This window comes from Dipteris shenzhenensis, chromosome 31 (assembly GCF_047967505.1).
Source record: "Dipteris shenzhenensis isolate YYH24624 ecotype China chromosome 31, Dip_SZ_1.0, whole genome shotgun sequence".
NCBI classification, from domain to species: Eukaryota; Viridiplantae; Streptophyta; class Polypodiopsida; order Gleicheniales; family Dipteridaceae; genus Dipteris; species Dipteris shenzhenensis.
In genome coordinates, this window is record NC_141626.1 from 1,294,818 (window position 1) to 1,310,034 (window position 15,217).

A 15,217-nucleotide genomic window follows, 5' to 3' on the forward strand; every position below is an offset into this window, starting at 1 on the left:
AAATGTGAGTGAAGGTAGATGATACACCCTTATAATCTCCAAGGATACAATGTTTCCATTCGATGGCACCAAAGCCAGGTTTATGAAGGCTGGGTCCAAAGGAGTTTAATAAGAGGGCATTGCCAAAAGGAGTGTTTATTTGTCTCCTTACCCTATTTGCAAAATGCACACACATCATCAATGTCCATCACTTGCACAAGCTTCCTTCAGCAAATACTACCTGGAAGTAGTCTTTAAAGAAACATTTCAATCCTAGGAGGTATCTTAGCTTTCCCCAATCTGAGGTTTCATTGGTGCATATCGTCATGTCTGCCCAATAACTTTATTCAGCCTTACTCTATCTACATGGATCAACATCCATCATCAGGATATATATTTTTTATAGTGCTAGCTTCCAAAAGCAGTGAGCGCCCTGCTGGAAAGGTCACCTCCCCATCTGTAAGCTCCCAAATGAGGAGAGCATGGGGGAGGAGACCTAGGGCAGAACATGCCCAGAGAAGAGAGAGAGAGAGGGGGCTGCCACATGGGCAGCACCTCATAGGAGATGAAGGCTGCAACAGATGGTGCCGGAGACAGCGCAGAAGGTGCGCCATCCAAGGGATGGAATGAGCCTGCAAAAGGGCAGATCTGGAGCAGCAGGTAAGAAGAATATCCCGGGCTAGAGGTGCCTTGGAAGGGCAGGTCAAGGGCCTACAGGAGGGCCTGGCAGCAACCAAGGGAGGGGCTGAAAAGGGCAGCACCCTGCCCTTATATAGGGCCAAGAAGCTGGCTGGTCGGCCATATGGTCCAGCCCACAGCCCCATACATGGGGTGGAGTGGAGGGGGCGAGCCAGTCAGCTGGCACACAAAGCAAGGGGGACTGGGCCCCCACTTAAATGGAGAGAGCACAAAGCCTAAGATATAGGGCTGATGGGGGCGCTTTTCAAGGAGGCTGAGTCGGCCAGATTCAGGAGGCTGGTTGGTCCAATCCAAGGGGCCTTGGTCCCTATAAAAGCAGCCCATTGCAGTTCACTCATCCAGCAGTCCAGCAAGTTGGGGAGCAGCAGGAGCAGCTATACACACACCCTCAGGCCTACTTCCAGGAGGTAGAGGAGTACACTGTACAAGAGAGGCTGCAGATTGAGCTCTACTAAGGGCTGGTACCTTGGCGGTCTCCTAGGGCAGCAAGAAGCTGAGGTCAAAGGACGGAGAGTCTACATACACTCGAGAGCGGGCTCTAGTTCTAGAGATATCCGGCAGATAGTAGAAGTACGTGGTGGTAAGATCAAGGACCACGCTCTGGTGGGACTTCGGATCTATCTCTTTTGTATTGTGTCCATAGCTTTGGATGGAAATATTTTCTTTTGGTAGCTTCTATATCTGGCTGGATCATTGTCTATTTATGAGTCTGCATATCTATTTGAAACACATAAAGTTAAGAAGTTTGTGATTCCACACCCCACACACATTGTGTGAGCTCTTGGGCTATTCTATCAGTCTTCTGCTGTGCATACCCTCTGTTGGTTGATTGCTAACATGGTATCAGAGCCCAAGTAGGAGGCTCACAAGTGTGGAAGCTTGAAGTCAGGGACCTTGCTGAAGGATGACCCTGATTCAAAGCTCTTGGGAATTGACTTTCACGACTGGAGGACAATGCCCTTGTGAGAAGGAGGGTGACTCAGGTTCAGTCAGGTGTGTACAAAGTTCTTGTGTGTAGAAGGTTGAGTTTGCCTTTGGATTTTGTTGTGTGGTTTAGCAGCAAAGATGTCGATCTCCGAAGGAGAGGCCTCTTCAGCTCCGTCTCTCCCTTCCTCCTCCCCCAGTTGAGTTCCTTCTTTCACCATCCCTAACTTTGAAGAGTCCGGGAACTTGGATAGGACTAACTATCCTATTTGGAAGGTGAAGATCCGGAGTCATTTAGTGGCTCGAAAACTATGGAAGCTGACAATGGGAGCAAAGGCGAAGCTGGAGGACATTGTGGACAACAAGGGGAGAATACTTAAAACAGTAGATGGGAGGATAGAGATGCCCAAACCTTGGCAATGATCATAGGGACCATCCTCACATCTAGATGACTGACACGCCAATAGAGGTGTGGGCCATTTTGAAAGATCTGTTGAGTTCCTTCCTCCTTCCTCCAGTTGAGTTCCTTCTTTCACCATCCCTAACTTTGAAGAGTCCGGGAACTTGGATAGGACTAACTATCCTATTTGGAAGGTGAAGATCCGGAGTCATTTAGTGGCTCGAAAACTATGGAAGCTGACAATGGGAGCAAAGGCGAAGCTGGAGGACATTGTGGACAACAAGGGGAGAATACTTAAAACAGTAGATGGGAGGATAGAGATGCCCATACCTTGGCAATGATCATAGGGACCATCCTCACATCTAGATGACTGACACGCCAATAGAGGTGTGGGCCATTTTGAAAGATCTGTATGAGACAGATAATACATCCCGGATCTTGCTTCTTCAGTATCAGCTCTACAGCTTGGATATGGATGAGGGAGATTCGGTACAAGACCACTTGATGAAGGTCAAGGTGGTGAAGGATCAACCAACATCGGTTGGTTAGAAGGTAGACTCCGACTAGTTGGCCTTGATGGTACTTGAGGCTACCATGGAGTTTCAAAAGCTTCGGTATGACTATGACAGTAAGACAGAGGACCAAACCTTTGACTTTTGAGGAGTTGTGTTCATTACTACTCTAGGAAGAAGCTAGGGAGAAGCTCTACAACAACGACAACAATGACAAGGTGTAGCTGTTGGCAAAGGAAAGGGCAAGCCTAACGGTGGCAAGCCCAAGAAGGATGATTTTGAAGATGAAGAGAATACTTCCAAGAAGAGGAAGTAAAAGAAAAAGTGTTTCTATTGTGACGAGCCATGCCATTTTGCGAAGGATTGCAGAAAGAAGAGGGCAGATTAGAAGAACAAGGAGTTTGACTCAAATTCAGATCATGATACAAAAGCCAAAGCTCATGTGGTAATCAAAGAACTATTCTTGGTGACATCTCGATGTGTTACTGAGGTCATATATGTCGACCTAGAAGCCACAGTGAAGATGTCTGACATTGAGGTGTGGGCCGACGGGGAGTCAGAGACCTTTGTGAAGGTGGACAACATGGAGTGCTTGGAATCATCCAGGTGTGTGACTGTTGATACTGACATGAGGGTGGATTCCAGGGAGTGCCCTAGGGTTTCAAGTTCCGATGGTTGCTGTAATTCAGAAGGGGGCAATACAAGATGACACAGGTTATTGGTATGTGCCTTCATGAGGTGCATGGTTTTCTTTTAGAGCAAGCACACAAGCAGTACGAGGCTTGGGTATGTACTTGATGCTATTAATTTATGCCTTTATAGCATGCCTTGGACAGAATTTGCTCTTCATATGTCTCAGGTAATGCGAGATTGGAAGAAATGGGCCTTCTTCGAAGGCAGAAGGGGAAGTGTGTGTGCTTCTTCAAATCTCGAACGTAGATTGCTGGAAGGTGATTATGGACAAGGTGTACTGAAGTCAGAAGAGTACTTGCTTGAGAGCTCAGTGAGAGTTCGTGGTCTAAGTTATCTGAAAATATTCTTGGGATTTCATTTCTTGAGATGGTTCTTTTGTTGCGGGCCTTGCCAGAGGAAGGACGGGTTGAAATAAACCCTGAGAGCATGGTGGAAGACTCCAGGCTGTTCACTCATTATGAGGGGGACAACTGGAAGATCGTGGCATCTGGATTGCTCGAGTTCGAAGGTGGGAACGTGACCAAAGATGGTGGTGCCATCGGGTGCTACCTTGGATGCACTTGTGTACCAGGATGGTTTGCTTGTGCAGGACTGGACGTAGCGATTGATCTAGAGTGCTACGATTTGAAGTCACCTAAAGTGCGATCAGTCCTAGTGGTTTTCTTCTCAATGATGTAATGTTTTTTTATCAATCCAGCGGGGCTTGATCTCCCAAGCACATCATGACTTCAGAACAGCCACTAGACAGCCCAGCCACAAAGGTCCGTAGGGCTAGACGATGATCTTCTTCATACATGGAAGCTCAACCACTAGACAGCCTAGCCAAAGAGGTCCTGTAGGGCTAGACGATGATCTTGATGAAGAATTTATAGGAATTAAAAACCCAAGGATCACAAAGAATATGAGCATGATCAAAGGATCAGATACATGTGGAAACTCCTTATTCTAAAGGGATTCGCAGTAAAGGCTAAGTAAATTGATTTTATAAGTTATTCTTATGTTTTTCTCTAAGCCCTGAATATTTATATGCTATTTTCCTTGTTTATTTCATGGAAACAAGAGCAATACACTTAGTTTGATAATTTATCAAAGTTATCTGTTTCCATGGATTTTTGGAAGAATTGAGACAGAACTCCAGCATTTTCAAGTCTTATGCCAAATATATATGGAGCTATGGCATTAATCCCTATGATTGATGATATGGGATGTATTTTTATGAATTGCGAGAGGGTGTAAAATCAATTTTCGCACAGCTATTTATTCCGAGTTATATTATATCAATTTTAGAGGATTCCTTTTATAATATCCTAGTTATATTGTTAAGGAACTGGTATCTGGTCAAGATTATAGACTCACAATTTTCTTCTGGCGTGAATACTGGGGGAATACACAGATGTGAAGACTAGTCTCACAAGCCCATTCCAAGGCAATCAGTTTATATGATTCATGTATGGTTTGAAGAGTTTTGGGGAAGCAAGTACCTTTGAGATTCAAGGTCAAACCCCACTTGAGGGTAGTATGTTCTAAGTTAGCCGAGTCGACAGTCATGAATATAGTTTATTCATGACTCTGCGGGTCTTTAGAAACCCAGTATAGCTGCTGATGCTTGGGCACTGATGACGACATAAGTGTTGCTTTGCTTGCTAAGTATGTCTTCCTTTTGTTTTAAAAAAAAGTTTCTGTTACCTCTTTTTTCTTCTCTTTCATTTTCTCTTTTATTTCGTTCATATTTTTGGACTTTAGAACAACAAAAAATCTAAATTTGTATGATTGGATATATTCTAGTCTTACAAAGGTATATACAATATAGTTTATCTCATTTCAGAGGAATTCTGTTATGATATTCAATTTTTTTGTTTCTTGTTATGGAGCATGATATGCTCAAGAGCTAGCTCTTACATGACAATATTTTTATAAAATCATCATGGGCCAAGTCAGGTTTTTATCATCCTACTGTTTTCCTTTATTGGGACCTGCTTATAGAGGAAATGGAAATCTTTATTATCTCTCATGGATTAATGGGCCAGAGTGACATAGCTTTATAGTTTATCCATCCAAAATATACTTTGTTGGGTGCAGAAGTTTTGGGAGTAGTAAGTCGACACCTAACATGCATGGTAAGTGTTTGGCGACTTAATCACAGTGAATGGAAATTTGAGAAATTCTTCAAAGAAAGTTCTTTCCAAAGTGATTCCAAGAAGAGTTTCATATTTCTGAGGAAAGTATGAGTATGAAATTTATCTGCAAATCACTCCATTAGAGAAGACTTGAACAATCTTTCAAGGAAAGAAGATGAAGAAAGGCTCCAAAAAATAATTTTTGCAAATGTCTAAGGCTAATTATCTCTTTCATGTTGATAAAGTTTGCCTTATGTTGATTTGAAGATGCAACCCTTGTATGGCAATGCAATGAGAATAGTGGATTGTTTTCTTGAAATTGGAGCTTAATATGCTCAAGTATTGGTACAAGTGATCATTAGCCAAGTGTTTCTGTAATTTTATGGCTTTCTATTATTCAGATTTGAAGACGGAGTTGCTGATAAAGAAGCCGAGGGGAATACAAAGCTCTTGGAAGAAACAACCAGTCTTATTTCAAAAACAGTTTGAGGATTATTTGCAAGGAAGATGTGAAGGTAGAATTGAAAATTAATGGATTTCTACCATGGTTGTCTTGGAATACCTTTTCCACCAGGCTCTATAAGAAAAAGGGCATGGATTTGCTAAGAAAAAAAGAGCATGGATCTACCAAGAAAAAGGGCATGGATTTGCCAAGAAAAGAAGGGAACATGGCTGCCTAGTGCTTTTGAAGAGCACGAAATGCGAGATCCTTTGCAAGGAAGCAAGTGCCTTAGATGCAGGGAAAGAAGGGCGTGTGGCTGCCCAGTGCTCTGGAAGGCCAGTCGGCCAGAAGGAGCAAAGATCACTTCAATACTGATCTAAGTCAATGATTGGAAGTTACCAAATATCAAGAGCCACCAAGGTGGGAGAGATGGAGGAGATCCTTCAACCTGAGCAAATTATGTATCGCACACGAAAAGAAAAGATGTTCAGGTAAGGCCAACAGCAAGTATCTTGTAAAGGTCAAAATGCCAAGTGGGTAGGTAAGAACTCTTGTTCTAAAGTATCCTTTGAGTTTTAAAAGGATTTTCAGTTGACGACAACTGATTAGAATCCAAGGTGATGCCACAAATTCTTACTTCTCCCAAGAAATAAAGAGAAATCCTTATTAGATTGACTTTGGTCAAAGAAAGTTGACTTCGGTTAACTAGAACAAGTCTTGTGTTGCATTGGATAATATGCATCGTGGGGACGCCCACAAGGGACTAGGATTAGTTCAAGAACTAGAATGTATGCATTAGCTAACCTTTAATGGGTTGAAATCTGTTGTATATTGTGGCAGGACCTTGGAGAGTGCAAAAAGGCCCTCGTTTTTAAGAGAAAAGCACAAAAAGCAGGTCCCACGAGAAAAGCAGATATGGAGTGCCCAATTTTGGGAAGAAAGCACGTAGCAAGGGGATGAGCAGTTTAAAAGAGGGCCCACAGGGCTAAAAGCAAGGAGATTGCCTTTTAGCTATTGCTTTCTAGAGAAATGTGGCTATTTTTGGCAAGGAAAGCAGCCCCAGCTTTTAGAAAGCATATGCTTTCTAGCTGGCTGGCCTATTCTATAAAATAAGGCCCTCTAGGCTCCCTGTTTTATGGAGAAACCGAGTTGTATCCACTTCATGCTCCACCGTGAGGCAGTTGTAAAGAGTTTTCTATTGCACTCTGCAACCTCTGTCAGTAGGAGATCAGTGCAGGAAAAGGCGGCTTCATAGGTGCCTGTTAGAACTGCCAACAGGCAGACTTTTGGGACTCCTTAAGTCAGCTGACCTGGTAGTCAAACGACCAGGTGGTTGGATCAAATGCCAAACCAGGTCAGCCTGGTCTGGTTGGCAGAACAGATTGGCTGGACGAGCGGATTCCTGTTGGCCAGTTCTAGGTCTTGCTGGGCCTATATAAAGGATGGCATTGCCCCCGTGTCTGCATTCTACTGAAGCCTCAAAGGTACCCGCCTCCTATGCATTTCACATTTTCAGCACGGCCAGCTGACTTCCTATCCCAAGCTTTGGGGACATTGGAAAGTTCGACGGAACAAATTATCCTCTTGCAAGGTGAAGATCCGGAGCCACTTTGATGGTAGGATGATTTGGGACGTCACGAGGGAGTGGAGCTATGGACACAGGACATCAAGGATGCTGCTGGGGCAGTGGTGACACCAGCAAAACTTGATGAAGGTCACCCCTAACCAGGTTTGGTAGGAAGATTTGCAAGGTGAAGATCTTGCAAGGTGAAGATCCGGAGCCACCTTGATGGTTCTTATCAGCGCTTTCATTTCTTGCTCAAGATTCTCCTTTTTCTTGCCAATCTTAGTCTCTATTTTCTTAGATGGTATCAGATGTACTAGTTCTTCACGCCTCCCTTTAAACTCTAGTTATCTCCCTTTGATCCTTAGCAAACCTGTACTCCTTTATTTCGGCCTACCATCTCTCATGGCTTCTTCCTCAACCACTTCCCGCACTTACCAATTAGAGATGATTTGGGACGTCTCGAGGGAGTGGAGCTAAGGACACAGGACATCAAGGATGCTGCTGGGGCAGTGGTGACACCAGCAAAACTTGATGCAGGTCACCCCTAACCAGGTTTGGTAAACGGCAGACCAGGGGAAGTGGGCCGGGGGGGGAAGACTTAAGAGGGAGGCAGGAAGACAGCAGGCAGCAGAGTAGTAGAGGTTGTCGAGAAGGAGATGCAAATTGCAGCTCGAGCTAAGCAAGCCTGGCAACACCCAGCCAAGCAGGGGGCAAGAAGAAAGGGCGGAGGTGAGGTAGCAAGGTAAAAGGCTGCACCCTGAGACGGGCAGGAAAACTAGTAGAAAACGGGTGGAGGAGGGAGACAGCCAGCAAGAGAAAAAAGAGAAGGTGAGGGAAGATTTAAGCTGCTGCCACCAAGAGAGGAGGGGCAAATTAGGCTGAGGAAGGTAAGGAAGGAGCCAGACTAAGGACGAACTAGGCAGGGAGGAGGAGGGAGGAAGGTTGAGCTTGTTAAAATATGCATATTTGTGAGAGCACTACATTTACAAAGGATTTGTACCCATTGTTGGGCAGTGGTAATGTTGATGGGGATGTCATGGTAGCTAGTTCTTGCTCGCTATAACCTTGTGGGCAACCATCATGGGATTGAAATGGCTATGTTTTTACATATCATGCTTTTGACCTATCTTAAATATACTTTTCTAAGCAATGTATTAGTTGATGTTGGCAAATACATCAAAATGTCCCTTGAACCATGATAAATAATTTATCTTTGAAAGTCCCCATATAGAGATGCGTCACCCTAACCCTAAACTAACCCCAAAGCTAGACTTATGGGCAACTATGGCGCTTAGTTTTATCATCATTATGGGCAGGCTTGTAAATATAAGCTCCTAGGCAATGCATCTAGTAAATATAGTGAGTCTATCCAGTTTGTTGCAGTTAATATTGGATGCAAGAATTTTAAAATTCCACACCACCTTTGGGCAATAATGGCCCTTGTTCTTATAAAAACTGATGTTGCAACATAGAACTGTTAAGAGTCTTATATGTATACACCTCAACTTTTCTAGATAAATGCAATAGCGACATTTTTCTGGAATAGATGAAACCACATGAGCCTCTACATTCTCCCAACTTTGGGAAAGGGGTGTGTATCCCCTTCACAAAAGGGATAACAAATAGTCAAAAAGTCGTGCATTGTCTTGGCTAGGGCCTAGAGTTATGTACTCTTTGGCATGAGGGGTTTAATTATCGTGTACACAGTGGTTGGCATTGACTTGATTGTGTTATGGCAGGTATTGAGGCTCTGGATCAAGCGGAGTATCATGCCAGAGTCTGTTTTGAGGAGTTACATGAATGATCTGGAGTCTTTTAATGATGATAAAAGTGGAACCTTGCCTCGTATACCTTCTCGTTATGAGCGTGCTGTGGATGATCCCATCAGGGACATGGAGGGAATGTACGTAGATGAGTATGGAAGGTGAGTTCGAAAGGGGAATTGGTTAAAAGGAATGCTATTTATACTTAATGCTATTTTTAATCGGTCATAATGTGTTTGAGCCGTCCTTGTTGTGACAGCAATGCAAGCTTTGCAATGCCTGGACTTCTTATCCCTCGCATGTTTGATGATGATGAAGATGCCTGTGGAAGTACCAAGAAAGCTGATAATAATTTTCCAGCACATGCCGAGATGATAGAAGAAGGGTCTGACCTTTCTCATATGCCAACTGAGAAACATAGGCATATACTGGAAGATGTGGAGGGTGAACTTGAGATGGAGGATGTCTCGCCAGAATCTAACTCTAGAAGTGATCAGTTTGATGAATCTTTTTGTGGTCCTGGATTAGTGCCCTTGCAAGGAGAATCTCTATCTATTCCTTTGGAACCTCCTCCACCTCCGCCCGAGTCCCCCCCTCCGTCACCTCCTCCGTTGCCAGAATCTCCACCGCCACCTTCCTCTCCTCCCCCCCCACCTCCCTCCTCTCCGCCTCCACCACCTCCCCCTTCGCCCCCTCCAAATTTACATCCACCTTGTTTGGTGCATTCTTATGGGTCTTTCATGGACTTGAATTCTGCTCAGCACTCTCCTCTCATGCAGGGATTAGATGCCAATTATTATGCATCTGCAGAACAGCAGGTTGCTATGTCTTCGCTTGGAACACATCACATTCCTGGATGCCCTGGTGATGAGAAAACATTAGAGCATTGCCCTCGGCAGCCTTCTGGAATGCAGAGTGTTATACTACAGCCTTCTCATGGAGATGCTCAATCAATACGCAGGGACCCTATTTATGCCTCCCCCACGAGCTTCGTGATTACTCAGAATTCACACTCATTTCCTACGGGCATACCTCCTCACCATGCTCCTCATGTGCATCCTGTTCAACACGGAACTGCCTTTCCACAGGCACAATTTCATGGTTTGCCATCCCCCCCTCCACTTCGGAAGCATTATACGTATGGAAATTGTGAGGCTTCAAAAAGGCCTTCCTCACCTTCTTTTGAGTTAGAAGAACACTCACCTCATAGAGAACAAGTCCAAGGTGAGCAGCGGCATTTTCTGCAGGGTGATCATAGCAGGAGGAGGTTTGATGAGATGCAATGTGGTCGTGAAGGGCAAAGTATCCTTCGGGGTAGAGGATATACGACAGTTGAAGGTGAGCTCTTTCTGCTTTTTAGCTTGAAAGATTCATACTTTTTTGCATGTGCTATCTCCATGCCCGTGTGCTGCAATGATTGTATAAGAGCAGAAAAGAGAAGACGATTTATCTTCAGCATTGGCTTCGGCACATCCAGGTTGCACTCAAATTTGGGCTATGATATTATGCAAGTTCTGATGGGTTTTTCTGACAGGCCAAATTGCCACAGAGGATGAAAGTTCTCATCACAAGAACTATCCTTCTCATGATCATAGATCTCGTCCAAACAATGGAAACATAATGCCATTGCCAGGGCCACCTTATGCCTGTGGTCCAGGTGTACAACTACACGGCCTGTTACAGACAGTTGCTGGAACACCTGTCATGTCTCTATCAAATGTGGATGTATCAGTAAATGCTCCCTACAGGGGCCATTTAGAAGGGATGCCTGGAGGCTTACTGCTTGGTGTTGCAGGTAGATGGTCTTGTTCCTAAGGTCCTGTACAATTGTATGAATGCTCTGAGGTTTCATGATTTCAGAAATTTGGAAGTCCAGAGTCTATTTTTGGGTTTTGGGCTAGTTGGGATGCTGATTTATGTTTTGTGGTGCAGCAAACCAGTCACAAGGACAGATGATGGGCCAGAGACCTGGAGGTCCAACATCAAAGTGGAGGCCGAATTGAATATTGATTGAGATCTACTTGTTCAAGGCATTGGGACGAATTGAGTCACTTTGCTACCAGGTCACACAGGAAGACGAATGGCCTATAACGATTATAAAGTTTGTGAGTTGCTAGGTTATATCGTATGCTTTTGATTAATTTCAGGAAGGAAGTATAAGTTTGACATTGTTTGTATTTCATTCTAACAGGTCGGAAGTTTAAAGTGATAGCTCTCCCTCAATTCGTTGTTGGAGTATTCTTTATAACAGATGTAGGTGCATGTACCTTACTGGGTTCCAGAGATTTAGAGGACCTGTTTAATGTTGAACATGTACATAATGTACTTTTTCTGTCTGCCTTGTGCAGATGTATACTATTAATTATGTTCAGATTCCTCTCAGGTTAACACTTCTCTGTTCAAGTTCTCTCTTTAGGGGTTGTCTTTGTTTGCACCCCTGCTTACACTTATTGGAAATTGTTCAATGGAGCTGTGTACCATCTTGCTTTACCACGTTGTTACTGTTATTACCAATGTACACTTTCCCTGAAACTTGACCTGCCAAGGTTGTGAAGGGAAGAAGATAGTTAAAGATGGTTTGCAAAGGAGAAATATACAAGTCCAGTATCTCGCAAATTCTTGCTGAGTTTCAACGAATAAATTGGTGGATGGATTTACTTTGGTTGGAAATCTTTATTATCAGGGCTCCTATAGGAGCTCTAGTTTCCTGCATGGATGATCAACATATGTTTTGATTTGGGTTGGAATCTGATTTCTCCCATCGGGAGTAGCCTTATGGAACCTAGAGTGTTCCAGTTGAGTGTAATGTTATTGGAAGCTTTTTATATGAAATTATTGGCAATGTGGTGTCACTGAAGTAAAATACATGAATGTGCGAATGACGAATGAAGTTGGGCTGAAACCAGAGGACATTTGCTCATGGCCAAATAAAACCAGGCATGCAGATGGAGCCCAAGGATTTAACAGATAGATAAGACACGACCATTCTTTTTAGACGGGTTAGACACCACTTGTACATAGTTGGAGATGGTCGAATTTGACACTTCGTTGTAGAACCACAAGCTAGCATATTTGTCACATTGAGGCTACAAATGTGGAGGGCCCCCTTCAAGATTGCAGACATTTTCTTATCGGATAGTATATTGACTTGGATGCTCATTTAGGAAAGACTAAACTGAAATTATAGTCTTCACAAGCAGTTGTAGCGTGAATGAAGAGAATGTCAGTTACTTTTTGATTAGCCTTCTCCTTTAGTGCTAGCTTTTGTCACGGCTGAGTGTGCCTGTCACATCCGGAGTGCCACAAAGACTGAGTACGAGGACCTTTGTATAAGTGGATGCTCAAGAATGTGTGGGTGTGCAGATTTGTATGTGAGAGCATATGTTCAGACTATGGTCTACACCCATTATTGGGTGCTGATGATGTCAGTGGGGATGTCATGGTAGCTAGTCCCTGCTATGCGTGATTTGGCATGGTGATAGAAGTTGGATTACCGTCTAATCACAGAGTAGGTTAGCGGCGAAGTGTTGTATGGTTTTTATCAAACATCCAAGAACCATACAAGTACTAAGACGACATCGGATTTGCAGGCTGTTGGCTGAACAACAAGTAGCAATGACCAAGTCTTCTGCAACTCACTAGATGGCAAGCTAACTTCTCAACATCTATTTCACATAGGCTAATAGTTGAATTTATATTGTTGTAATATTAACAATAAAAAGAGAATCACCCAGTGACGACTCCACTCCCACTCTTCTACTCTTCAGCAAGGCTCTCTACAAGAAACTTTGGCATGTTATCAGATCGGAATTATGTATCTAGATGAATCCAAGAGCATGCCTAAACTCATCCTCTAAAAACACAAGACATTGTGCAATTTCAATCTCAACGATAGTCACTCATAAAGTTGATAACCACTCTTTTAATCTTTGTTTGTTAAAGCGCAACGGCTATTGAATCCAAACATTGTCTTGCCTTTGTAATGCAATGTGATTTCCGTATGAGTTGTGGGATGGAAGTGTGTTGATGTGATTTTCGTATGAGTTTTGGGATGGAAGTATTAGCAGTAATCTGGAGGTACTATGCATTGGACACTGATCTAGATTATTCTTCCGTTGTTTAGCATGCCTTGATGACATGTTCACCCTTTGCAGCATCCACCTTTACACTATTACAGTTGAGCTATGTTTGTTAAAGTTCAGTCACGTGGGGCTATGTTAAAGTTGAGCTATGTTTGTCTTCTTCGAGCTTTGAGCTATGTTTGTTAAAGTTGTGTTTAATTGGGAAAAAGTTTTTGTGGATTTTGTAAAATTGCGCAGAAAATGAAGTTGTTCCATAGTGGCTCAATTTTGAGCCCATACTTGATAATTTGGTGCACCTAGAGTAGTTTGTAATGGATGTCAATAGACTGCCCCTTCTACGGGTCTTTCTAAATGATTCAAGTCCAAATTTATCTCGTCTTTATGGTAGAGACTCACGAGTCCTTGCATTCCTTTTAAATTGTCTTTTGAAAGATTGAAAATATTTTCTTCTTTCTTCTTCAACGTCCATCACTGTCACATACATGTGCTACGGGTTTTATTGTATTTTAGATGCACCAATCTATTACGTTTAAAGAGTGAAACATTGCATAGTTGTATGTGGGCTAAAGTTGTGGGACACCACATTTCATGTAATTATACTAAGTGCAATAAATTGTGTTTCCAATGGCACACGAGTCTGACAAACATAGCTCATGGTTTGAAATTGGTTTTACCAAAGAGGTTAACAACATGAAAACCCTTGTGGCTTTCAAAGATGCATCCATCACTAACGTTAAACAAGGAATATTGTTGCAACGAAGCGGAGTGGGAGTCAATCCCAAGAAGAAATGCGAAAAGATTTTCAACTCTTTAAAAAAACAATTGAAGGACTCTTGTGTCTTTATCGAAAAGGCAAGGTAAAATTTGGACTTGAATCATGTGCAAAATTTAGGGGACATGTAGAAGGAAGTGGCAATCTTTTGACATCTGTTGCAAAGAGTTGTAGGACATTAAGGTTATTTTGTTGCACCAATTTGTTAAGTATAAAGAGTAAAGCATTGCGTAGTTGTATGTGGGCTCAAAATTGAGTCACTATGGAATGTTCAACTTCACATTTTATGTAATTTTACAAAAGCCAATAAACCTTTTTCCTAATAATAACAAACATAGCTGATAGTTCTAAGAAGTTGTTCTATTTAATATTAGTGATGAGTGCATCTTTGAAAGCCACAAGGTTGTTAACTGCTTTGTCAAATCAATTTAGAACTATGAGTTCTGTTTGCTTAATCTATGTGCAATTGCAAACACAATTTATTGCACTTTGTTTAATTACATAAAATGTGCAGTTCTCCCACAATGACTCAATTTGGGGCACACACACAACTATGCAATGCTTGACTATGTATCTTAGAGCACATGTATGTGACTTTGAAATGGATGACGAAGGATTGACCCTTTCTTCTAAGCATGTCACCCTATTTTTAAAATTGATTTGAATCCAAAATTTACCATTTCTTTACGATAGAAACTCACAAGGCCTTTGTCATATTTCTTGTAATTGTCTTTTGAATGAGTAAAAAGCATTTCTCCTTTGGATAGACTCCCTTCATTGCAAAAATGTTTCACCTAAGTGATTCATCTTTAAAAGCCACAAGGGTACATCCTTGATTTTATTTTGTCTATCTTTTCATCCCATAATTTAGGAGCTTGGAGAGGCTGATCGTAGCTTAGCTATACACCCTTTTGTGTTGAGACATTCTTATTTTCCTCCGTAAGTCCTTAGGTTGCTTTGCAATTACTTTTGTTACCATCAACAATGTTGTCCAATCTTCATAATGTAGCCTTGCTGATACATTTTCATCCCTTGTTTTTAGAATTTAATCAACGAAGTTGTCGTTTTATCGCACTAAAACCACTTAATGATGAGCTTAAGGTACAATTTGTCGCACAAATAGTGTGGAAAGGGTTGAAATTTGTTGTGATTTGTAATCATGCCTGCATCCCAAAGGTCATATTTATGTTTTATTAAATGCTAACTCTCAAGAAATTCAATAGGCCTCTGAGCCCAGTATAAAGAATCTTTATTCTTTTCAACAACA

At 42.4% G+C, this 15,217-nt stretch overlaps 1 protein-coding gene across 5 annotated transcripts in view; it reads left to right on the forward strand.

Annotated features, from left to right (window-relative positions):
• LOC147880885 (ENHANCER OF AG-4 protein 2-like) overlaps nt 1-11,753 on the forward strand; it is a 55,602-nt gene extending 43,849 nt beyond the window's left edge. For 3 of the 5 annotated variants that reach the window (XM_087402204.1, XM_087402207.1, XM_087402205.1), the window contains 5 exons: nt 9,073-9,257; nt 9,356-10,434; nt 10,631-10,891; nt 11,029-11,159; nt 11,288-11,753. In XM_087402204.1, the coding sequence (XP_087258330.1) occupies nt 9,073-9,257; nt 9,356-10,434; nt 10,631-10,891; nt 11,029-11,099 (1,596 nt within the window). In that variant the 3' untranslated portion in view covers nt 11,100-11,159; nt 11,288-11,753. Of the gene's footprint in view, nt 1-9,072; nt 9,258-9,355; nt 10,437-10,630; nt 10,892-11,028; nt 11,202-11,287 lie in introns of those variants that run through there. The other 2 variants (XM_087402206.1, XM_087402208.1) reach the window with 2 other exon arrangements.
• Nucleotides 11,754-15,217: the final 3,464 nt, after the last annotated feature.